Below are 26,789 nucleotides of genomic sequence, written 5' to 3'. Positions count from 1 at the left end.
GCAGATAAGTGTGGTATCGCCCCCGTCGGGGCCGACACCAGATTGGATGGATATGTGGAAGGTCTTAAATGACAATGTAAACTCCTTACATAAAAGGTTTGATGACGCTGCAGCCTTGGGACAGCCGGGGTCTCAGCCCGCGCCTGCCCAGGCGACTCAGAAACCGTCTGGGGCTCATAAACGCCCTCTAGCTCAGATGGTTGACACTGATGCCGACACGGAGTCCGACTCCAGTGTCGACGATGACTAGGCACATTTACAGTCTAAAATGACTAAGGCCATCCGATACATGATTATTGCAATGAAAGATGTATTACACATTTCTGAGAGTAACCCGGTTAATACCAAGAGGGTTTATATGTTTGGGGAGAAAAAGCAGCCAGTGACTTTTCCCCCATCTGATGAATTAAATGAATTGTGTGAAGAAGCGTGGAGTTCCCCTGATAAGAAATTAGTGATTTCTAAGAGGTTACTGATGGCGTACCCTTAACCGCCAACGGACAGGTTATGTTGGGAAACATCCCCTAGGGTGGACAAGGCGCTGACACGCTTATCTAAAAAGGTGGCCCTGCCGTCTCAGGATACGGCCGCCCTAAAGGAGCCTGCGGATAGAAAGCAGGAAGCTATCCTGAAGTCAGTGTATACACACTCTCGTACTCTACTGAGACCTGCTATTGCTTCAGCCTGGATGTGTAGTGCTGTAGCAGCGTGGACAGATACTCTGTTAGACGACATAGATTCCCTCGACAGAGATACTGTTTTGCTAACCCTGGGCCATATCAAAGACGTCGTCTTATATATGCGAGATGCTCAGAGGGACATTTGCCTGCTGGGCTCTAGAATTAATGCTATGTCCATTTCTGCCAGGAGGGTCTTATGGACTCGGCAATGGACAGGAGATGCTGATTCTAAAAAAACACATGGAGGTTTTGCCTTATAAGGGTGAGGAATTGTTTGGGGACGGTCTTTCGGACCTCGTGTCTACAGCGACAGCTGGAAAGTCGACTTTCTTGCCTCAGGTTTCCTCACAGCCTAAGAAAGCACCGTATTATCAAATGCAGTCCTTTCGTTCCCAAAAAGGCAAGAGGGTCAGGGGTGCATCCTTTCTTGCCAGAGGCAGGGGTAGCGGTAATAAGCTGCACCATGCAGCAAGTTCCCAGGAACAAAAGTCCTCCCCTGCTTCCACTAAGTCCACCGCATAACGTTGGGGCTCCACAGGCGGAGCCAGGTGCGGTGGGGGCGCGTCTCCGAAACTTCAGCAGCCAGTGGGTTCGCTCACAGGTGGATCTCTGGGCTATACAAATTGTATCTCAGGGATACAAGCTGGAATTCGAAGCGACTCCCCCCCGCCGTTACCTCAAATCAGCCTTGCCAGCTTCCCCCATGGAAAGGGAAGTAGTGCTGGCGGCAATTCACAAGCTGTACCTCCAGCAAGTGATTGTCAGGGTCCCCCTCCTTCAACAGGGAAGGGGTTACTATTCCACAATGGTTGTGGTACCGAAACCGGACGGCTCGGTGAGACCCATTCTGAATTTAAAGTCCTTGAACACTTATATAAAGAAATTCAAGTTCAAAATGGAATCGCTCAGAGCGGTTATTGCAAGCCTGGAAGAGGGGGATTTTATGGTGTCGCTGGACATCAAAGATGCTTACTTGCATGTCCCCATTTACCCACCTCACCAGGAGTACCTCAGATTTGTGGTACAGGACTGTCATTACCAATTCCAGACGTTGCCGTTTGGCCTGTCCACGGCACCGAGAATATTTACCAAGGTAATGGCCGAAATGATGATACTCCTTCGGCAGAAGGGAGTTATAATTATCCCGTACTTGGACGATCTCCTCATAAAGGCGAGGTCCAGGGAGCAGTTGTTGATCAGCGTAACACTCTCTCAGGAAGTGTTACCACAGCACGGCTGGATTCTGAATGTTCCAAAGTCGCAGCTGATTCCTACGACGCGTCTGCTTTTCCTGGGCATGATTCTGGACACAGAACAGAAGAAGGTGTTTCTCCCGGTGGAGAAGGCCCAGGAATTAGCATCTCTGGTCAGGGACCTCCTGAAACCAAAACAGGTATCGGTGCACCACTGCACGCGAGTCCTGGGAAAGATGGTGGCTTCATACGAAGCCATTGCCTTCGGCAGGTTCCATGCAAGGATCTTTCAGTGGGATCTGTTGGACAAGTGGTCCGGATCGCATCTTCAGATGCATCGGCTGATCACCCTGTCCCCAAGGGCCAGGGTGTCTCTTCTGTGGTGGCTGCAGAGTGCTCACCTTCTCGAGGGGCGCAGGTTCGGCATACAGGACTGGGTCCTGGTGACCACGGATGCAAGCCTCCGAGGGTGGGGGGCAGTCACTCAGGGAAGAAACTTCCAAGGGCTGTGGTCAAGTCCGGAGACTTCTCTACACATAAATATACTGGAACTAAGGGCCATTTACAACGCCCTGAGTCAAGCAGAGCCCCTGCTTCGAAACCGGCCAGTGCTGATTCAGTCAGACAACATCACGGCGGTCGCCCATGTAAACCGCCAGGGCGGCACAAGAAGCAGGATGGCAATGGCGGAAGCCACAAAGATTCTTCGATGGGCGGAGAATCACGTGCAAGCACTGTCAGCAGTGTTCATTTCGGGAGTGGACAACTGGGAAGCAGACTTCCTCAGCAGACACGACCTCCACCCGGGAGAGTGGGGACTTCATCAAGAAGTCTTCCAACTGATTGCAAACAGATGGGAACTACCACAGGTGGACATGATGGCGTCCCGCCTCAACAAAAAGCTAAAACGTTTTTGCGCCAGGTCAAGGGACCCTCAGGCGATAGCTGTGGAGGCCCTAGTGACACCGTGGGTGTACCAGTCGGTATATGTGTTTCCTCCTCTTAGTAAGAAAGAGAGGAATAAGAACAATACTCATTGTTCCGGACTGGCCAAGAAGGACTTGGTACCCGGAACTGCAAGAAATGCGCACAGAGGACCTATGGCCTCTGCCTCTCAGACAGGACTTGCTGCAACAAGGGCCCTGTCTGTTCCAAGACTTACCGCGGCTGCGTTTGACGGCATGGCGGTTGAACGCCGGATCCTAGCGGAAAAAGGCATTCCAGATGAAGTTATTCCTACGCTGATAAAAGCTAGGAAAGACGTGACAGCAAAACATTATCACCGTATATGGCGGAAGTATGTTGCTTGGTGTGAGGCCAGGAAGGCCCCTACGGAGGAATTCCAGCTGGGTCGATTCCTGCACTTCCTACAGTCAGGGGTGACTATGGGCCTAAAATTGGGGTCCATAAAGGTCCAGATTTCGGCCCTATCCATTTCTTTCAAAGAGAACTGGCTTCACTGCCTGAGGTTCAGACATTTGTTAAGGGAGTGCTGCATATTCAGCCCCCTTTTGTGCCACCAGTGCCCTGGGATCTTAACGTTGTGTTGGATTTCCTGAAATCCAACTGGTTTGAGCCACTTAAGACCGTGGAACTCAAGTATCTCACGTGGAAAGTGGTCATGCTGTTGGCCTTAGCATCGGCTAGGCGTGTGTCGGAATTGGCGGCTTTGTCATGTAAAAGCCCATATCTGATCTTCCATATGGGCAGGGCAGAATTGAGGACTCGTCCCCAATTTCTCCCAAAGGTGGTGTCATCGTTTCATTTGAACCAACCTATTGTGGTGCCTGCGGCTACTAGGGACTTGGAAGACTCCAAGTTGCTGGACGTAGTCAGGGCTTTGAAGATATATGTTTCCAGAGCGGCTGGAGTCAGGAAGACTGACTCGCTGTTTATCTTGCATGCACCCAACAAGCTGGGTGCTCCTGCTTCAAAGCAAACTATTGCTCGCTGGATCTGTGGCACGATTCAGCAGGCTCATTCTGCGGCTGGATTGCCGCATCCAAAATCGGTAAAAGCCCATTCCACAAGGAAGGTGGGCTCTTCTTGGGTGGCTGCCCGAGGGGTCTCGGCATTACAGCTTTGCCGAGCTGCTACTTGGTCGGGTTCAAACACATTTGCAAAGTTCTATAAGTTTGATACCCTGGCTGAGGAGGACCTTGTGTTTGCTCATTCGGTGCTGCAGAGTCGTCCGCACTCTCCCGCCCGTTTGGGAGCTTTGGTATAATCCCCATGGTCCTTACGGAGTTCCCAGCATCCACTAGGACGTCAGAGAAAATAAGAATTTACTCACCGGTAATTCTATTTCTCCTAGTCCGTAGTGGATGCTGGGTGCCCGTCCCAAGTGCGGACTCTCTGCAATACGTGTATATAGTTATTGCTTAACTAAGGGTTATTGTTATGAGCCATCCGGTTAGTGAGGCTCAGTTGTTGTTCATACTGTTAACTGGGTAAGGTTATCACAAGTTGTATGGTGTGATTGGTGTGGCTGGTATGAGTCTTACCCTGGATTCAAAATTTCCTTTCCTTGTAATGTCAGCTCTTCCGGGCACAGTTTCCCTAACTGAGGTCTGGAGGAGGGGCATAGAGGGAGGAGCCAGTGCACACCAGATAGTACCTGATCTTTTTTTAGAGTGCCCAGTCCCTGCAGAGCCCGTCTATTCCCCATGGTCCTTACCGAGTTCCCAGCATCCACTACGGACTACGAGAAATAGAATTACCGGTGAGTAAATTCTTATTATATATTATATACAGTATGTGTATATACATATTATAATATACAAAGCATTTTATAGCTGCAAATCACACAGCACTAAAACATTTATACAGGGAAATGTGAGACATGTAATAGGGTTCCAGTGCTCTGTCACTATTTATTTAAGACATAAAGGAGGCTTAAATAAGCAGTATTCTAAGAGATGAATGTAAACGTTTTTATTAATGAACAGTTGGTCCAAAAACTATAGCAGACAGTACTTTCATATTGGGCTTGTACTATATCCAGCACGCATATACCATCTGAGTCAGCAATGCCATACACGGCCATACAGAGAACCTCATTTGCAATGCACATTGGATGGAGGCCTTGAAACATATTGCACACTTAATGCATCACAGCTAGCCTCCTCTCTATTTTCCAATCTTCTCCTAAAATACTTCTTGTTTTAGCTTAATTATGGCATGAATTAAAATAAAACCCCAAAAACTTAATTCTCTTTGATGGTTTTTGCAGGTGCCAGAATCACAGTAACGAGGAGGCTGTGAGTCCTTGCACTCTAGTGCTGCTTTACCTCCAGCTGACTGACGCTTGGCATTCCGTGCTGCATTCCCCTATGGTACTGTATGGAGCCTACATGCACAGTATTACTTTAAAACTGTTGTGCAAACTGTGAAACGTTTTATTTTTCCTTCCCAGATCTATTTTCTTGTGTTGCTCACACTGGCTGTGTTCATAGTGCAATCCATATATGCTGTACATGGTAAGAGCGCCTTATATTCATCAGATTAGTGGTACAAGTGTTTCCAAGTGGTTCTCAAAGTGGTTTATCTACGCTGTTATAAAGTTTGCAGATTTGCAACATATTATCAATATTTACATTAGACTAAATCAAAAGGCAAGCAATGCAAACAGGTTCCATCATGTCTGAGATGGTTGGTTCCTAGTGGCTGCACTTTATAGATTTTTATTGGAGTTCCATGCGAAAAACGATGTTCAAATTCAAACACAGTAAAGTTTGTTGTTCAAATAATAATAAACAAAATCAAATCTAATCATTTAAGCTCTAACAGACAACATTTTACAGTATACTTCAACTTATTTAATAACAGTGAACTCCGAACTGGTAATGCGAGTTTCAGCTTCTACATTCAACTGTAGGGTGGCTGCAACAGGCAATCGATGCTGAGCCAACCAGTTGCATCATTAACAATTTTGACACACTCAAGTCGTCAAATGTAATCAAACTTGAACCACTTTAGAATTATACAAGTATCTCTGGTGACTGTAAACACCGCAGACTGGGAAACTGACATATTTCTTTTTTACTGTATATCTTCAGTATGGGAAAAAAAATAAGAATTTACTTACCGATAATTCTATTTCTCGGAGTCCGTAGTGGATGCTGGGGTTCCTGAAAGGACCATGGGGAATAGCGGCTCCGCAGGAGACAGGGCACAAAAAAGTAAAGCTTTACTAGGTCAGGTGGTGTGCACTGGCTCCTCCCCCCATGACCCTCCTCCAGACTCCAGTTAGGTACTGTGCCCGGACGAGCATACACAATAAGGGAGGCATTTTGAATCCCGGGTAAGACTCATACCAGCCACACCAATCACACCGTACAACTTGTGATCTAAACCCAGTTAACAGTATGACAACAGAAAGGGCCTCTTAAAGATGGCTCCTTAACAATAACCCGAATTAGTTAACAATAACTATGTACAAGTATTGCAGATAATCCGCACTTGGGATGGGCGCCCAGCATCCACTACGGACTCCGAGAAATAGAATTATCGGTAAGTAAATTCTTATTTTCTCTATCGTCCTAAGTGGATGCTGGGGTTCCTGAAAGGACCATGGGGATTATACCAAAGCTCCCAAACGGGCGGGAGAGTGCGGATGACTCTGCAGCACCGAATGAGAGAACTCCAGGTCCTCCTTTGCCAGGGTATCAAATTTGTAAAATTTTACAAACGTGTTCTCCCCCGACCACGTAGCTGCTCGGCAGAGTTGTAATGCCGAGACCCCTCGGGCAGCCGCCCAAGATGAGCCCACCTTCCTTGTGGAGTGGGCTTTTACAGTTTTAGGCTGTGGCAGGCCTGCCACAGAATGTGCAAGTTGAATTGTGTTACAAATCCAACGAGCAATCGACTGCTTAGAAGCAGGTGCGCCCAACTTGTTGGGTGCATACAATATAAACAGCGAGTCAGATTTTCTGACTCCAGCCGTCCTTGCAATGTATATTTTTAAGGCTCTGACAACGTCCAACAACTTGGAGTCCTCCAAGTCGCTAGTGGCCGCAGGCACCACAATAGGTTGGTTCAGATGAAATGCTGATACCACTTTAGGGAGAAAATGCGGACGAGTCCGCAGTTCTGCCCTATCCGAATGGAAGATTAGATAAGGACTTTTATAAGATAAAGCCGCCAATTCAGATACTCTCCTGGCAGAGGCCAGGGCTAGTAACATAGTCACTTTCAATGTGAGATATTTCAAATCCACCTTTTTCAATGGTTCAAACCAATGGGATTTGAGGAAATCTAAAACTACATTTAGATCCCACGGTGCCACCGGAGGCACCACAGGAGGCTGTATATGCAGTACTCCCTTGACAAAAGTCTGGACCTCAGGGACAGAGGCCAATTCTTTTTGGAAGAATATTGACAGGGCCGAAATTTGAACCTTAATGGATCCCAATTTGAGACCCATAGATAATCCTGATTGCAGGAAATGTAGGAAACGACCCAGTTGGAATTCCTCCGTCGGAACCCTGCGATCCTCGCACCACGCTACATATTTTCGCCAAATGCGGTGATAATGTTTCACGGTGACTTCCTTCCGTGCCTTAATCAAGGTAGGAATGACTTCTTCTGGAATGCCTTTCCCTTTTAGGATCTGGCGTTCAACCGCCATGCCGTCAAACGCAGCCGCGGTAAGTCTTGAAAAAGACAGGGACCCTGCTGTAGCAGGTCCCTTCTCAGAGGTAGAGGCCACGGTTCGTCCGTGAGCATCTCTTGAAGTTCCGGATACCAAGTCCTTCTCGGCCAATCCGGAACCACTAGTATTGTTCTTACTCTTCTTTGCCGTATGATCTTCAATACCTTTGGTATGAGCGGCAGAGGAGGAAACACATACACTGACTGGTACACCCAAGGAGTTACCAGTGCGTCCACAGCTATTGCCTGTGGATCTCTTGACCTGGCGCAATATTTGTCCAGTTTCTTGTTGAGGCGAGACGCCATCATGTCTACAATTGGTCTTTCCCAACGGTCTATTAACATGTTAAAGACTTCTGGATGTAGACCCCACTCTCCCGGATGAAGATCGTGTCTGCTGAGGAAGTCTGCTTCCCAGTTGTCCACGCCCGGGATGAACACTGCTGACAGTGCTATCACGTGATTCTCCGCCCAGCGAAGAATCTTGGCAGCTTCTGCCATTGCACTCCTGCTTCTTGTGCCGCCCTGCCTGTTTACATGGGCGACCGCCGTGATGTTGTCCGACTGAATCAACACCGGCTTTCCTTGCAGGAGAAGTTCCGCCTGGCTTAGAGCATTGTAGATTGCTCTTAGTTCCAGAATGTTTATGTGAAGAGACTTTTCCAGACTCGTCCATACTCCCTGGAAGTTTCTTCCTTGTGTGACTGCTCCCCAGCCTCTCAGGCTGGCGTCCGTGGTCACCAGGATCCAATCCTGAATGCCGAATCTGCGGCCTTCTAATAGGTGAGCCTTCTGCAACCACCACAGAAGTGACACCCTTGTCTTTGGTGACAGGGTTATTCGCAGGTGCATCTGCAGATGCGACCCTGACCATTTGTCCAACAGATCCCTTTGGAATATTCTTGCATGGAATCTGCCGAATGGAATTGCTTCGTAAGAAGCCACCATTTTTCCCAGGACTCTTGCATTGATGTACTGACACTTTTCCTGGTTTTAGGCTTTTTCCTCTGGAAGGAAAACCTTTTTCTGAACCGTGTCCAGAATCATTCCTAGGAACAGCAGACGAGTTGTCGGGATTAAATGGGATTTTGGAATATTCAGAATCCACCCGTGTTGTCTTAGCACCTCTTGAGATAGTGCTAAAGCTGTCTCCAGCTGTTCTCTGGACCTTGCCCTTATTAGGAGATCGTCCAAGTATGGGATAACTAATACGCCTTTTCTTCGAAGAAGAATCATCATCTCGGCCATTACCTTGGTAAAGACCCGAGGCGCCGTGGACAATCCGAACGGCAGCGTCTGAAACTGATAGTGACAGTTTTGAACAATGAACCTGAGGTACCCCTGGTGTGCGGGGTAAATCGGAACGTGTAGATACGCATCCTTGATGTCCAAGGATACCATAAAGTCCCCTTCTTCCAGGTTCGCTATCACTGCTCTGAGTGACTCCATCTTGAACTTGAACTTTTTTATGTAGAGGTTCAAGGACTTCAGATTTAGAATAGGCCTTACCGAGCCATCCGGCTTCGGTACCACAAATAGAGTGGAATAATACCCCTTTCCTTGTTGTAATAGGGGTACTTTGACTATCACCTGCTGAGCGTACAGCTTGTGAATGGCTTCCAACACCCTCTCCCTTTCGGAAGAGACGGTTGGTAAGGCAGACTTCAGGAAACGATGAGGAGGATCCGTCTCTAATTCCAACCTGTACCCCTGAGATATTATCTGCAGGATCCAGGGGTCTACCTGCGAGTGAGCCCACTGCGCGCTGTAATTTTTGAGACGGCCCCCCACTGTCCCCGAGTCCGCTTGAGAGGCCCCAGCGTCATGCTGAGGTTTTTGCAGGAGCCGGGGAGGGCTTCTGTTCCTGGGAAGGAGCTGCCTGTTGGTGTCTCTTCCCTCTTCCTCTGCCTCGTGGCAGGTACGACAAGCCCTTTGCTCTCTTATTTTTGTAGGAGCGAAAAGGCTGCGGTTGAAAGGTCGGTGCCTTTCTCTGTTGGGGAGTGACTTGAGGTAAAAAAGTGGATTTCCCGGCAGTAGCCGTGGCCACCAAGTCTGATAGACCAACTCCAAATAACTCCTCCCCTTTATACGGCAAAACCTCCATGTGATGTTTTGAATCCGCATCGCCTGTCCACTGTCGTGTCCATAAGGCTCTTCTGGCTGAAATGGACATAGCACTCACCCGAGATGCCAGTGTGCAAATATCCCTCTGTGCATCACGCATATAGATAAATGCATCCTTTATTTGTTCTAACGACAGTAAAACATTGTCCCTATCTAGGGTATCAATATTTTCAATCAGGGATTCTGACCAAACTACTCCAGCACTGCACATCCAGGCAGTTGCTATAGCTGGTCGTAGTATAACACCTGCATGTGTGTATATATTCTTTTGAATAACTTCCATCTTTCTATCTGATGGATCCTTAAGTGCGGCCGTCTCAGGAGAGGGTAACGCCACTTGTTTGGATAAGCGTGTGAGCGCCTTGTCCACCTTAGGGGGTGTTTCCCAGCGCGCCCTAACCTCTGGCGGGAAAGGGTATAATGCCAATAACTTTTTTGAAATTATCAACTTTTTATCAGGAGCAACCCACGCTTCATCACACACGTCATTTAATTCTTCTGATTCAGGAAAAACTGTTTGTAGTTTTTTCACACCATACATAATACCCTGTTTTACGGTATCTGTAGTATCAGCTAAATGTAACGTCTCCTTCATTGCCAAAATCATATAACGTGTGGCCCTACTGGAAAATACGTTTGAATTTCTACCGTCGTCACTGGAATCAGTGCCCGTGTCTGGGTCTGTGTCGACCGACTGAGGCAAAGGGCGTTTTACAGCCCCTGACGGTGTTTGAGGCGCCTGGACAGGCATTAATTGATTGTCCGGCCGCCTCATGTCCTCAACTGACTGTTTAAGGGAAGATAAACCATCACGTAATTCCACAAATAAAGGCATCCATTCTGGTGTCGACCCCCTGGGGGGTGACATCTGCATATTTGGCAATTGCTCCGCCTCCACACCAATATCGTCCTCATACATGTCGACACCACGTACCGACACACACCGCAAACTCACAGGGAATGCTCTAATGAAGACAGGACCCACTAGCCCTTTTGGGGAGACAGAGGGAGAGTCTGCCAGCACACACCACAAAGCGCTATATATACAAGGGATATCCTTATATTAAGTGCTCCCTTATAGCTGCTTTAATATATATATATATATAGCCATTAATGTGCCCCCCCTCTCTGTTTTACCCTGTTTCTGTAGTGCAGTGCAGGGGAGAGACCTGGGAGCCGTTCTGACCAGCGGAGCTGTGACAGAAAATGGCGCCGTGTGCTGAGGAGATAGGCCCCGCCCCTTTTTCGGCGGGTTCTTCTCCCGCTATTTTTCCAGTCAGGCAGGGGTTAAATATCTCCATATAGCCCCTATGGGCTATATGTGAGGTATTTTTAGCCTTGTATAAGGTTTATATTTGCCTCTCAGAGCGCCCCCCCCCAGCGCTCTGCACCCTCAGTGACTGCCCAGTGAAGTGTGCTGAGAGGAAAATGGCGCACAGCTGCAGTGCTGTGCGCTACCTTATGAAGACTGAGGAGTCTTCAGCCGCCGGTTTCCGGACCTCTTCACGCTTCAGCATCTGCAAGGGGGTCGGCGGCGCGGCTCCGGGACCGGACTCCACGGCTGGGCCTGTGTTCGATCCCTCTGGAGCTAATGGTGTCCAGTAGCCAAGCAGCAAATCCACTCTGCATGCAGGTGAGTTTACTACTTTCCCCCTAAGTCCCACGTTGCAGTGATCCTGTTGCCAGCAGGACTCACTGTAAAGAAAAAAACCTAAACTAAACTTTCTCTAAGCAGCTCTTTAGGAGAGCCACCTAGATTGCACCCTTCTCGTTCGGGCACAAAATCTAACTGGAGTCTGGAGGAGGGTCATGGGGGGAGGAGCCAGTGCACACCACCTGACCTAGTAAAGCTTTACTTTTTTGTGCCCTGTCTCCTGCGGAGCCGCTATTCCCCATGGTCCTTTCAGGAACCCCAGCATCCACTTAGGACGATAGAGAAAGATTTATTTCAGAAACCTTGCTATTAAGTATGAATGGGAGTTTCCATGTGTCAGCAGGACAGGATTTCTGGAAAAGCCAAGACTTTGGGTGCATGAGTTTTGTTATTATTGATATTATTATTATTATTATTATTATTATTTCTCTTACGTCCTAGAGGATGCTGGGGACTCCAAAAGGACCGTGGGGTATAGACGGGATCCGCAGGAGCTTGGGCACACTATAAAGACTTAAACTGGGTGTGAACTGGCTCCTCCCTCTATGACCCTCCTCCAGACCTCAGTTAGACTTTGTGCCCAGGAGTGACTGGACACACACTAGGGGAGCTCTACAGAGTTTCTCTGGAAAAAGACTTTTGTTAGGTTTTTTATTTTCAGGGAGACCTGCTGGCTACAGGCTCCCTGCATCGTGGGACAGAGGGGAGAGAAGTCAGACCTACTTCTTCTTAGTTAAGGGCTCTGCTTCTTAGGCTACTGGACACCATTAGCTCCAGAGGGTTCGATCACTTGGTTCGCCTAGCTGCGTGTTCCCGGAGCCGCTCCGTCACCCCCCTCACAGAAGCCAGAAGAAAGAAGCCAGGTGAGTATTAGAAGAACCGAAGACTTCAGTGACGGCAGAAAACTTCAGTAACGGAGGTACAGCGCAGCGGTAGCGCTGCGCTCCATGCTCCCACACACTTCACCAACGGCACTTACAGGGTGCAGGGCGCTAGGGGGGAGCGCCCTGGGCAGCAGTTACTGAGGTTTTGGCTGGCAAAAGATGGGCTATACAGTGTCCGATCACTGTATAGAGTTCCCCCGCCAGATTTCACATTCAAATTTTAGCGGGCTACAGCGCGCCTGGAAGGGGGCGGGGCTTAGCCACACTTTGCTCACCAGCGCCATTTTCTCCTATCTCCAGTGCTGCAGAGACGCCGCCCGGACCTCTAGGCTCCCGCAAGTATACGGGGGGGGGGGGGGCACATTAAATTTGGTGTCTTTCAATTATATAGCTGGCGCTGAACATATTACTAGCTTCGGTTAGTGTATGGGCGCTGGGGGTGTGAGCTGGCATACTCTCTCTGTGTTCTCCCTAAGGGCTTCTCTGTGGGTCTGTCCCCGGGTTTGTGGACTCTGTGAGTGTGTCGGCACGAGGTGTCGACATGTCTGAGCCTGGGTGTTCCTCCCCGGAGGAAGTTATGGGGGCTGCTGAAAAAGATTTAAGTATGTGTCTGTCGGCACAGCCGATGGCTGATTGGATGACTATGCTAAGTACACTGAATACAAATATGGCTTTATTGTCAAAGAGACTGGATAAATCTGATTCTCAGACACAAACATGGAGACAGTCGGTGGAGGACGCATTGTCTCAGGTACAAACAGCCCCAGGGTCACAGAAGCGTGCTTTTAACCAGATGGCAGATACAGGTACCGACACGGACTCTGATTCCGATGTCGATTTAAATAAGGGTTATTTGCATCCACGGGTTGTCAAGAGTATTCAGTATATGATTATTGCCATTAAAGATGTGTTACATATCTCTGAGGAACCTGCCGTTCCTGACACAAGAATTTGTTTATTTAAGGGGAAAAGGCCTGAGGTAAAATTTCCTCCCTCTCATGAAATGAATGCGCTTTGTGAAAAGGCTTGGGAGTCGCCTGAAAAAAGGTGGCAGATTCCTAAGCGAATTTTGATGGCATATCCTTTTCCCTCTGACGATAGGGCAAAATGGGAGTCGTCTCCAAATGTGGACAAGGCTCTATCCCGATTGTCCAAGAAGGTGGCTCTTCCGTCTCCTGACACGGCAGCCCTTAAGGATCCGGTGGATCGTAAGCTGGAGACGACTTTGAAGTCCCTTTTCGTCAATATTGGTGCATTGCTCAGACCTGCTGTCGCGTCGGTATGGGTGAGTAGTGCTATTGCAAAGTGGGCTGAAAATTTGGCTTCTGATATGGATGCTCTTGATAAAGATAATATTCTTCTGACTCTTGGTTATATTAAGGACGCTGCAGATCACCTAAAGGATGCAGCGAGGGATGTTGGTCTCTTGGGATCAAGAGCCAATGCCATGGCAATTTCGTCCAGGAGGGCGCTGTGGATTCACCAATGGAATGCTGATGCCGACTCCAAGAAGAATATGGAAGCTCTTCCTTTTAAATGTAGTGTCTTGTTCGGTGAAGGCCTGGCTGACCTGGTGTCGACCGCTACGGCGGGTAAGTCATCTTTTCTTCCTTATGCTCCCACACAACAGAAGAAGGCACCCCATCAGCAGATGCAGTCCTTTCGGCCTAATAAATACAGAAGAAGTAGGGGCTCATCCTTCCTCGCTTCAAAGGGTAGAGGTAGGGGAAGGAAGCCGCCTGCAGTATCAGGCACCCAGGACCAAAAGTCCTCCCCTGCCTCTACCAAGCCCACCGCATGACGCTGGGGCTCCCCTGGGGGAGTCCCTACCGGTGGGGAGTCGTCTCTGATCCTTCAGTCAGGACTGGGTTCGTTCGGCTCTGGATCCTTGGGTCTTAGACATAGTGTCCCAAGGGTACAGACTGGAGTTTCAGGAGATGCCCCCCAACCGGTTTTTCGTGTCGGCCTTGCCATCTTCTCTTCCCGAGAGAGAGGTGGTAAGAGATGCGATACAAAAGTTGTGTCAACAGAGGGTCGTGGTGCCGGTTCCCCCGTCAGATCGGGGGAAAGGGTTCTATTCGAGCCTCTTTGTGGTGCCGAAGCCGGACGGTTCGGTCAGACCGATTCTGAACCTAAATCCCTCAATCCATACTTGAAAACTTTCAAGTTCAAGATGGAGTCTCTTCGAGCGGTGATCTCCAGCCTCGAAGGGGGAGATTTTATGGCGTCGGTCGACATAAAGGATGTTTACTTACACATCCCGATATTCCCTCCTCATCAAGCCTTCCTGAGTTTCGCGGTACAGGATTGTCATTACCAATTTCAGGCATTGCCGTTTGGGCTTTCCACGGCCCCGAGGGTTTTCACCAAGGTGATGGCAGAGATGATGGTTCTTCTGCGCAAGCAAGGGGTCACAATTATCCTGTACTTGGACGATCTCCTGATAAAGACGAGGTCCAAGGAACAGTTGTTAAGAAATGTGGATCTCTCCCTGTCGGTTCTGCGACATCACGGTTGGATACTAAATTTGCCAAAGTCTCAGTTGATCCCGGTCACTCGGCTGCCCTTTCTGGGCATGATTCTGGACACAGAGCTGCAGAGAGTGTTTCTTCCGGAGGACAAAACTCTGGAAATACATACAACGGTCAGGGAGCTTCTGAGACCGACAAGTGTGTCGATTCATCAATGTACTCGGGTTCTGGGGAAGATGGTTGCGGCTTACGAAGCCATTCCGTTTGGCAGGTTTCATGCCCGGGTGTTTCAGTGGGATCTACTGAACAAATGGTCCGGATCTCACCTGCACATGCATCGGAAAATCAGTCTGTCCTCCAGGGCCAGGATTTACCTTCTGTGGTGGTTGCAAAGCTCTCACCTTCTAGAGGGACGCCGCTTCGGAATCCAGGACTGGGTCCTGCTGACAACAGATGCAAGTGTCCGGGGCTGGGGCGCAGTCACGCAAGGAAGAAATTACCAGGGAAAATGGTCAAACCAGGAGTCTTGTCTCCACATAAATGTTCTCGAGCTAAGAGCCATTTACAAAGGCCTCCTACAAGTGAAGAGCCTTCTTCAAGGTCATCCTGTCCTGATCCAGTCGGACAACATAACAGCGGTGGCGTACGTAAACCGCCAAGGCGGAACAAGGAGCAGGGTAGCTATGGCGGAGGCCACAAGAATCCTTCGCTGGGCGGAACAGCTCGTGAGCGCCCTGTCAGCCGTCTTCCTTCCGGGCGTGGACAACTGGGAAGCAGACTTCCTCAGCAGGCACGATCTACATCCGGGAGAGTGGGCTCTTCATCAAGAGGTGTTTGCGAAAGTGACAGAGCGTTGGGGACTTCCTCTGGTAGACATGATGGCGTCTCGCCTCAACAAGAAGCTTCCGAGGTATTGTTCCAGGTCACGAGACCCCTAAGCCAGTGCAGTGGACGCCCTGGTAACTCCGTGGGTGTTTAAACATGCTTGGGATAGGCATATGAATATCCTTACAAAGAATTAAGGTTCAAAAAGGGTTGAGATTACCTAAAGGATAAAAAAAAAGGGGCAGACTAGATGGGCCAAGTGGTTCTTATCTGCCGTCAAATTCTCTGTTTCTATGTTTCAGTCGGTCTATGTGTTCCCTCCGCTTCCTCTCATCCCAAAGGTGCTGAGGATCGTACGACGAACAAGGGTTCAGGCAATACTTGTCGTTCCAGATTGGCCACGGAGGGCCTGGTATCCGGATTTTCAGGAATTGCTAGTAGAAGATCCTTGGACGCTTCCTCTAAGAGAGGACCTGTTGCTACAGGAGCCCTGCGTGTTTCCGGACTTACCGCGGCTGCGTTTGACGGCATGGAAGTTGAACGCCAAATCCTAGCTCGGAAGGGTATTCCTGGGGAGGTCATCCCCACTCTCCTTAAAGCTAGAAAGGAGGTCACGGCAAAGCATTATCACCGTATTTGGAGAAAATATGTGTCGTGGTGTGAAGCCAAGAAAGCTCCTACGGACAAATTTCGGCTGGGTCGTTTCTTTCATTTTTTGCAGGCAGGCGTCGATGCAGGCCTGAAATTAGGTTCCATCAAAGTGCAGATTTTCGCTATATCTATTTTCTTTCAAAAATAATTGGCCGTCCTTCCAGAGGTTCAGACTTTCGTGAAGGGAGTGCTGCATATCCATCCTCCATTTGTGCCGCCTGTAGCGCCGTGGGATCTTGAAGTGGTGTTGAAGTTCACTGGTTTGAACCTTTGCGTAAGGTTGAGTTAAAGTTTCTCACTTGGAAAGTGGTCATGCTTTTAGCTCTGGCGTCTGCCAGGCGAGTGTCAGAGTTGGCGGCCTTGTCTCACAAGAGTCCTTATTTGATATTCCATTCATTTAGAGCGGAATTGAGGACTTGTCAACAATTTCTGCCGAAGGTTGTTTCTTCTTTTCACATTAACCAACCTATTGTGGTGCCTGTGCCTACGGATGCTGTGGCGGTTCCAAAATCTCTTGATGTTTTTAGAGCTTTGAATATTTACGTCGCCAGGACGGCCCTTACCAGGAAAACAGAGGCTTTGTTTGTCCTATATGCTTCCAACAAGATTGGTCATCCTGCTTCCAAGCAGACCATTGCACGCTGGATTTGTAGTACGATTCAGCAGTCTCATTCTTCGGCTGGGTTACCATTGCCGAAATCGGTAAAAGCCCATTCTACCAGGAAGGTGGGCTCATCTTGGGCGGCTGCCCGAGGGGTCTCGGCACTTCAACTTTGCAGAGCAGCTACGTGGTCGGGTTCAAACACATTTGCTAAGTTTTACAAGTTTGATACCCTGGCTGAGGAGGACCTCATGTTTGCTCAATCTATGCTGCAGAGTCGTCCGCACTCTCCCGCCCGGTCTGGAGCTTTGGTATAGACCCCATGGTCCTTTTGGAGTCTCCAGCATCCTCTAGGACGTAAGAGAAAATAGGATTTTAGTACCTACCGGTAAATCCTTTTCTCCTAGTCCCTAGAGGATGTGGGCGCCCATCCCAGTGCGGACTGTTACTCGCAGTTGTAGTATTACTGGTTATATTTGTTTACACATGGGTTGTGTATTAGTTTCTTCAGCTTGTTGCTGTTGTTAATTCATACGGTTATCTGGTTCTATACTGTTCCAGTTGTACGGTATGTTGTGGTGTGGGCTGGTATGTTTCTCGCCCTTTGTTTAAACAAAAATCCTTTCCTCGAAATGTCCATCTCTCCTGGGCACAGTTCCTATAACTGATGTCTGGAGGCGGGGCATAGAGGGAGGAGCCATTTCACACCCAGTTTAAGTCTTTATAGTGTGCCCAAGCTCCTGCGGATCCCGTCTATACCCCATGGTCCTTTTGGAGTCCCCAGCATCCTCTACGGACTAGGAGAAAAGGATTTACCGGTAGGTGCTAAAATCCTATTTTTTATCTTTTGCTTATTATCCGCCTTATGGTTCCGTAGCACAGTACAAAAGGGATAGAACTGGCAGCTTGTTGCAAATGTACAAACTGATACAGACAATTTCACAACATTACATAAATACATCATTACATAATGGGTTGTTATCAAAATACTGGTGGTTGGGATCCTGGCGGTCAGAATTCTGACAGCTGAACCCCAATGCTCAGTTTGCCTATGGATCCTGGTATTTTACCCCTAACCCTTCCCCAAACCTACCCCTCCTGCAACCTAACATTGGGATTCTGGAGTTGGGATTCTGACTGTTGGAATCTGACTGCTGGGATCCTGATTACATCCTAACATAGGGGGTCATTCCGAGTTGTTCGCTCGTTATTTTTTTCTCGCAACGGAGCGATTAGTCGCTAATGCGCATGCGCAATGTCCGCAGTGCGACTGCGCCAAGTAAATTTGCTATGCAGTTAGGTTTTTTACTCACGGCATTACGAGGTTTTTTCTTCGTTCTGGTGATCGTAATGTGATTGACAGGAAGTGGGTGTTTCTGGGCGGAAACTGGACGTTTTATGGGTGTGTGTGAAAAAACGCTACCGTTTCTGGGAAAAATGCGGGAGTGGCTGGAGAAACGGAGGAGTGTCTGGGCTAACGCTGGGTGTGTTTGTGACGTCAAACCAGGAACGACAAGCACTGAACTGATCGCAGATGCAGAGTAAGTGTGGAGCTATTTAGAAACTGCTAAGAAGTGTCTATTCGCAATTCTGCTAATCTTTCGTTCGCAATTTTGATAAGCTAAGATTCACTCCCAGTAGGTGGCGGCTTAGCGTGTGCAAAGCTGCTAAAAGCAGCTTGCGAGCGAACAACTCGGAATGACCCCCATAATTATGTAGAGAAGACAAAGTGGAGAGAGGGTCTTAGTTGCAAGAGCTTACAATCTATTTGATTTAGGGAAAGAATGTTGAAGGTACTTCTGTTGCAATTTTTTCTAGAATTGCCTGGCTGTAGAGGATCTTAAAATACAGTATACAGATGTGTCCACTTGCATCTCGCCTCTCTGCCTATATTCTGTGTGTGCCTGTGGCTGTATCTGCATATGAAATGCTGTTACAGTGTTTTCCTAGAACACTGTAATGTACAATTTTGTATGCAGATACAGCCGCAGATGCACAGAGAATATAGGCATGCCGCATATCATTTAATCAGTCTGCACAGAGATGCAAATAAGATGCATTTTCTGAAAAAGAGATGCCCAACGCTAACAGAGTTGCACGGATCTGTCAGCTCACTGATGCCAGGCATCACCCGCTACGTGGCGTATTGAGGCAAGATGTGTGAGGACACTTCAGTAGGTGCTGTCTGTGAGTGGTAATACAGCCATGGGTCTAATGGCATGCTCGCTAAGTGCCCGGATACTATTTTCTGTATAAGTTTAAACAACATAAACCTTTATGCTGTAATTTGCACCTTGTTTTGGAACAGAGATAAAACAGGCTTTAGTATATACCAGCTTTTCTTTATGTTCAACAGTTGCCTAGATGTAGAATTCTGTAGGTAAAGGCCAGTACTCACGGCCCGATTTGGGAGAGATGTGTGCTGAGCGAACCGCTCAGCACACATCTCTCCCGGCGCTCAGCACAGCGCAATCTGTGCTGAGCGTGCGGGGGGAGACGGGGGGGCCGCTCATTTCACCCAGCGGGTGAAGTGAGCGACCCGATAGATTGGCCTGCATGCAGGCCAATCTAGCAGCAGCGATAGCAATGTGCGGGGCCGCGCATCGCTATCGCTGAGGGGGCTACACACGGAGCGATGTTGCTGAAAATCTAAGCAATCTAGTCAGATTGCTTAGATTATCGCTCCGTGTGTACCCCCCTTAAATGTTTGTTGTGGCTCCATCTGTCTTTTTCAGGATTTCAGTCTGGTCTTTATTTGCAATGTTATCTGAGCTGGCCATTAGCAAACCTCTTTTATTAATGCTGTTTAAAGAGAAATGGAGATAATGAACTTAATGCATGGAGTGTCAGCCCTGTGCTCACATTTCCACCCTTCTACCATCACCATTCCTGACAGGTTACAGATAACTATAGAGCTGATGTTGTGGGTTGGTTTACATACACCTGAGGGTTAGGTTGTAAGGAATTTCCCCCGCTGTTGTGTTGTAAGGTTTGGGTTAATCCTAAATCTGTTTGGTATTGTGGAAACTCCAATGACCCTATGAGATATGTGCGACCCACTAACATGTCAGCATGTGTAAGACGTAAAGGAAGTTAAAAGTATATAAAGTGTAAATGATCTAGTTACATTCAGAGCTCACAGACAAGAAGATCCTATCTGTATACAATGCATAAATGTGTGTTCTATTGTATGACCTGCAGGACGTACTAATTACTATAGGTTTTTCTGTGTGCAACTCCCTGCTTTTAATTTGGTATATAGGGCGAAGGGGTCAGTAATGTAAATTTAAATTTGATTTTGTTGTTTATTATAATGAGTCTGTATGGCGTCATGGTGTGCCCTTCAGAAGATATCCTCTGTTTGTATGAGTTCTTTAGGTATCTGTTTTATTCAAGTTTTTGGGCCTCTATGAATTATGAATAATACCTTGTTTAGTATTAATCAACTAGATCGCATCCCAGCAGGACCTCTCCATTACCTCTAGGACTGTACCTTGTGTAGTATTCATCAACTAGATCGCATCCCAGCAGGACCTCTCCATTACCTCTAGGACTTTACCTTGTGTAGTATACATCAATTAGATCGCATCCCAGCAGGACCTCTCCATTACTTGTAGGACTGTACCTTGTGTAATATTCATCAACTAGATCGCATCCCAGCAGGACCTCTCCATTACTTGTAGGACTGTACCTTGTGTAGTATACATCAATTAGATCGCATCCCAGCAGGACCTCTCCATTACCTCTAGGACTTTACCTTGTGTAGTATACATCAATTAGATCGCATCCCAGCAGGACCTCTCCATTACTTGTAGGACTGTACCTTGTGTAGTATTCATCAACTAGATCGCATCCCAGCAAGACCTCTCTATTACTTGTAGGACTGTACCTTGTGTAGTATTCATCAACTAGATCGCATCCCAGCAGGACCTCTCCATTACTTGTAGGACTGTACCTTGCATAGTATTCATCAACAAGATCGCATCCCAGCAGGACCTCTCCATTACTTGTAGGACTGTACCTTTTATAGTGTACATCAAGTAGATCGCATCCCAATAGGATCTCTCCATTACTTCTAGGACTGTACCTTGTGTAGTATTCATCAACTAGATTGCACCCCAGCAGGACCTCTCCATTACCTGTAGGACTGTACCTTGTGCATGTGTTGTAGTCATCAACTAGATTGTATCCCAGTAGGACCTCTCTATTACCTGTAGGACTATTTAGTTTTTGATCTACAAGTTACAAAACTGAATCTTGCAAACTATTTGCTGCCCTCACAACAACCATGCTTACTTTATAATTCATATTATAAGTGTCAACTGTGAGTACAAGCCTATTGTAGGTCATGAAAAAGAGCCAACACCAACTGTACCATTATTTTCATTTAATTAGAAGTTGTAGTTGGATAAGTGGCCCACACCTCTCTTCACTTTCATAGACCATAATCCCATGTGCTACAAATCATCACTTAGATCATTACACTTATTAGTTTAATTGCAACTAGCATCTCATTCTGTCATGTGCAACTTTCAGACCGTGCTGTGCAGATCAGAAGAAATGAGAATGTAAACAGCTCACCGCCACAAGATGATACCTCCAATGTTCCTGCACCAAGGTCTGACCAGAGAGAGCCTTCTGTCACAGCTGACTTTGCACCGCAACGTTTGGAGACCAGGAACACAGACTTGCATAGATGACACAGGGCATACGGAGATGACTCTAAAACAGAGATTTTGTGTACAGTATAAAGTTGTCATTTGCTGTAAGCACTGTGTTAGTGTTATATATCCATCGTAAGTCCAAGATTGTGGATAGTTGAGGGCTTAGCGTTTTTTTGCTACCAATGCTGTGAATCTGACTACTGTATATGAAGGATTATTTTACATGGGGGGGATGTGAGCATGACAGGGTAAGCAGGTTTCTAAATGTGGGGGTGGATGAAGTGAGTTTGTAATGCATACAGAACCAAATTATGGCAACATTTTAGAACAATATAGGAGAAATTAAATCCTTCGACGATGTGCTGCTGCAATATTTGGTGGCCATGTCCCTGAGAGCTAACAATAGGCGGGATGAGGTTATGTTACTGGCAGTCAGAATCCCTGCGGTCAGTATCCTAATGCCGGAATCCCGACTGCTTAAAATGCCGACACGCTTGATCCCAACATATAGGGTCTATTCCCACTTGTGGGTGTCCGCGACAGTCATAGAGTGGGAATATAACCTGTTTTGGGTGCAGCTTGCCACCGTGCCCACAGCGTGGCGAGAGCAGTGAGCCTGCAAGGGGCTCCATTGCACTCGCCACCCCGTTGGCATTCCGGCAGCATGGATCCCGGAGTCGGTATGGCTGACTGCCAGGATCCCTACCACCGGTCACGCATACCCAACCCCAACAGGCAGCACTGCAGTATTTCCTATGCAGCTCTGTGGTTTGCACTTTACGGATATTGCAAAGAATAAAATTCTCCACTATGACTTTTTTTTTTTAATAAATGTTTTAGTCTATGGCATTACTTACTATGGGGTGGTGAGAAGCTACAGTATGTAATATGGCTTTATCAGGCTGCAGAAGAAGTCAGTAGTAAAGCCAATAAACAATATCCTGTCTGGTTCAACCTAAAAGTGAAATAAAACTCTACCACTGTGATAATTGCATGTGCGGTGCTTTGTCATTTAATTGTACAAATCACACCAGACTGGTGGCAGGTTGGGTACGGGAGACGGTCAGAATACCAACAGGGCCATCCCACGGGTTAGAATCCCAATACTTTTTGAAAGGTAAGCTAATCCTACCTCTTACCTCTCCCTAACCCTCCCCTCCCCGCAGCTTAATCCTAAATCTCCCCTAGTGCCTAACTCTAACGTCCCCCCCGCAGCCTAATCCTACCCCTCCCCAGCATACTTACCTTCAGGATTCTGGCTGTTTGGATTCAGGCATCGGGATTCTGAGTGATGTCAGGCTTCCAGTGTCGGTCTTCTGACTGCCGGCATAGTGAACGTCGGGGAGCTAAATACATCCCCTGGTGGCATAACCTATGTACAGTCTGCTAGTCTGATCTGTTACACATAGTACTCCTTCCATATGTAAGAATATACATGTCATTGTTATGTAGAGCAGTGTTTATCATTTGTCCCATCAAAAAATTTGCTAGTGAAACCCAGGCCTTACATGGTGTAGTATGAAATACTAAGGGTCGGATTCAATTAGTTGTGGTTAATTACCGTGGGCTAATTGATCCCTCTGGGCTATTTAGTTAGACCCGTGATTAGATTGCTGGCTCCAGTTAACGCAGATTTCTCTGACGTCCTAGTGGATGCTGGGAACTCCGTAAGGACCATGGGGAATAGACGGCTCCGCAGGAGACTGGGCACATCTAAAGAAAGATTTAGGACTATCTGGTGTGCACTGGCTCCTCCCCCTATGACCCTCCTCCAAGCCCCAGTTAGATTTCTGTGCCCGGCTGAGCTGGATGCACACTAGGGGCTCTCCTGAGCTCCTAGAAGAAAGTATAGTTTAGGTTTTTTATTTTACAGTGAGACCTGCTGGCAACAGGCTCACTGCAGCGAGTTCGAACCACTTAAGACTGTGGATTTAAAATATCTCACGTGGAAAGTGGTCATGCTGTTGGCCCTGGCGTCGGCCAGGCGGGTTTCAGAATTGGCGGCTTTGTCTTGTAAAAGCCCTTATCTGATTTTCCATATGGATAGGGCAGAATTGAGGACTCGTCCTCAGTTTCTCCCAAAGGTGGTCTCAGCTTTTCACTTGAACCAACCTATTGTGGTGCCTGCGGCTACTAGGGACTTGGAGGATTCCAAGTTGCTGGACGTAGTCAGGGCCCTGAAAATTTATGTTTCCAGGACGGCTGGAGTCAGAAAAACTGACTCGCTGTTTATCCTGTATGCACCCACCAAGCTGGGTGCTCCTGCTTCTAAGCAGTCTATTGCGCGCTGGATTTGTAGCACTATTCAGCTGGCGCATTCTGCGGTGGGACTACCGCAGCCTAAATCTGTAAAAGCCCATTCCACAAGGAAGGTGGGCTCATCTTGGGCGGCTGCCCGAGGGGTCTCGGCTTTACAACTTTGCCGAGCTGCTACTTGGTCAGGGGCAAACACGTTTGCAAAATTCTACAAATTTGATACCCTGGCTGAGGAGGACCTGGAGTTCTCTCATTCGGTGTTGTAGAGTCGTCCGCACTCTCCCGCCCGTTTGGGAGCTTTGGTATAATCCCCATGGTCCTTACGGAGTTCCCAGCATCCACTAGGACGTCAGAGAAAATAAGAATTTACTCACCGGTAATTCTATTTCTCGTAGTCCGTAGTGGATGCTGGGCGCCCATCCCAAGTGCGGATTGTCTGCAATACTTGTAAATAGTTATTGTTACACAAATCGGGTTATTATTGCGAGCCATCTGTTCAGAGGCTCCTTTTGTTATCATACTGTTAACCGGGGTTCCTATCACGAGTTATACGTGTGATTGGTGTGGCTGGTATGAGTCTTACCCGGGATTCAAAATCCTTCCTTATTGTGTCAGCTCTTCCGGGCACAGTGTCCTAACTGAGGCTTGGAGGAGGGTCATAGGGGGAGGAGCCAGTGCACACCAGATAGTCCTAAATCTTTCTTTAGATGTGCCCAGTCTCCTGCGGAGCCGTCTATTCCCCATGGTCCTTACGGAGTTCCCAGCATCCTCTACGGACTACGAGAAATAGAATTACCGGTGAGTAAATTCTTATTTTCTGTTCTAGCCTGAGGAGGTATCGGGTATGGAGGTAAAGGGGCTCTGATTGAATAGCCCTGAGCATTAAAACCCAAGGCTATCACCCTCTTCCCCTCACGGTAAGTTACTGCTGCTAATTGAATACGGCCCTAAGTGTTCGGACTTCTGGGAGATTATGCTGCAGGCACAATGTACTACGGGCATCAGACGGGCAAGCACCTTATCTGGTATTCAGCATACTGATGTAGTGCCCACTATGAGGAACTGTTGGTCTGTATCCAGTGCACTTTGTCCAACTGTCTCATGGTCTCTGCAGCTCTTTTGAATGAGATTTATTGCAAATAACATGGTGAGTGATTCAGATATGGATGGAGAGAGCATTTCTTGGAAGCAGCAGCGATACTCAGGGTAATGCAGCAGGAGGTGTCTGGTATACAGTAAATGTCTCCTGCATGCATGTGTGATCTAGTTCTGTGTACATGGACGCAGCATCGGATCACTTGCCACCTGGCCTCGGCACCCTCAATCTCACGCCTCTGTTTTGTGAAACAGAGATCGTTGCAGCCCCCTCCATGTCCCCAAACGACTGCAGATTGCCAATTAACTGATGTCTGCAGCCATAGTACGTCCAACGATTCAGGACCCATACTGCGCATGCACAACATATTGAAGACCGGTAAATTGCGTTTTTCACAATATAGCGACCGGACCTGAAACATCCCCATAGTGCTTAACTGCCACACTTAGATTCTATTATGTAGTGTTGCAACAGGCAACCACAAAGAAGACACAGAGACGACCCCCACATAAGGGGAGGAGGGGGCGGCACACATGGGCAGTGGTACATAATTAGAGTCTCTCATGGGTATTAGGAAGTATATTCATATACTTCCTACTCACACATTAGCAAGGGGGTAAAGGCACATATTTGCCGGAGCAGTAGAGTCAGACATGGGCTGATGGGAGAAGATGCTACATGAGCAGGGGGGCAGAGTCTTACATGGGAGCTAGTCAGATAATAACTAGGGGGAAATAAAGTCAGATTTGGGCAGTGCGGAAATGGGAAGTCAAGGAAGGTGCGTGGGCTGACTGCCTGCTTTTCGGTCCAATTGAAGAAGCCAAGGGATGTGGACAATAGGAGAAGAATAGGTGGTTGTGGCGACACAGTGCACTCCAGTGGTTCTACAGGACCATGAGAGGGATTATGCTTGAAAGAGAGGGCTTCAAGATTAGCCCCTTGTGTTCTCCGTAATCCAATCCCCCAAGCGCTGATGACTCTTGAACTGTGTCTGATTCACAGCTGCCAGATATGGGCCCCATACTACAGTACCTCCCTGATGGTGGCCCTGCTTAAAATACATGTACGGAATATAAATGATAAACACACTGAATGGAACAAAGTATAACTGGATTGATACAATGAACTGAACACTTATTAAAAACATCAGTGTGTTCAGTGACATTGGAAACAATAGGTTCCATTTTCATACCTGTTACTAATGCTTGTAAAGCACAGGAAATTAACGTAAGTGGGTATAAGTTATAAAGAATTTTAAGCCTTCTCATGTTCACTAATAAAAACCAGTTCAACCTGTGTCCACCTTAATCTGTACTAAAGCGGGATATAGACTGTTTGTCCAAGTTATAGTGAAACAAACAAGCAGTAATCCTGCCTCATGAAATGCCAGCTATTACTCTATCAATCAAAAGTGCCTAAGCACAATACAAAGAAATCACTTGAGCATCATTAATCATGTTTATCCCATCTTGTGTCTACTTACATTGTCTTTCAGAGGGGTCAGAAACAGCTGATAGGGCCATTGAGCCTAGAGCCATAGGACCTGACCTAATGTAAATACACGTATAAGCTCCGCTAACATGACAAATCAGGTCAACATTCCAGCTGTCTACTGCCAACAGATATAGCTTTATGAAAAGTATCAAATATATCAGAAGTATTGGCCCAGTGCAGGAAGTCTATATGTCTGTTATAATAAGAGTAGCTTTGTTTCAGATAAGGTGATAGATTCATAGAATTGTCTCCCAATTGTGGCAAAGGGACCTATCCAATGGACCCACAAGTTCTTTTCTGCCATCCAATTCTATATTCCCCTATTGTTCTTATACAAAGAGGATGATACCATGGCCTTACTATGCCATCACATTTTGTTGTGATTGGTTGGTATTCATTGAGTATACAGTACACTACTGATGGATTACTCGACAGCCACTTATAGATTGTCAAAGTCAACGGAACACCATCATGGTACCCCCCCAGTGGTAGAAGGGAAATCACTGCATCTACTGGCTTCCCCGGAAGCATTCTGCCTATTGGC

General features: G+C 47.5%; 1 protein-coding gene across 2 annotated transcripts in view; it reads left to right on the top strand.

Moving 5' to 3' along the window:
- The window catches only part of SEL1L3 (SEL1L family member 3), a 169,572-nt gene extending 147,184 nt beyond the window's left edge, over positions 1–22,388 (top strand). For both annotated transcript variants that reach the window (XM_063922085.1, XM_063922077.1), the window contains 3 exons: positions 5,106–5,208; positions 5,289–5,352; positions 21,272–22,388. In XM_063922085.1, the coding sequence (XP_063778155.1) occupies positions 5,106–5,208; positions 5,289–5,352; positions 21,272–21,435 (331 nt within the window). In that variant the 3' untranslated portion in view covers positions 21,436–22,388. The remainder of the gene's footprint in view (positions 1–5,105; positions 5,209–5,288; positions 5,353–21,271) is intronic.
- The last annotated feature ends 4,401 nt before the right edge of the window (positions 22,389–26,789 follow it).

This window comes from Pseudophryne corroboree, chromosome 1 (assembly GCF_028390025.1).
Source record: "Pseudophryne corroboree isolate aPseCor3 chromosome 1, aPseCor3.hap2, whole genome shotgun sequence".
Taxonomy (NCBI): domain Eukaryota; kingdom Metazoa; phylum Chordata; class Amphibia; order Anura; family Myobatrachidae; genus Pseudophryne; species Pseudophryne corroboree.
The sequence above is the reverse complement of the archived record's forward strand: the minus strand, read 5'-3'. Positions and strand labels throughout refer to the sequence as shown.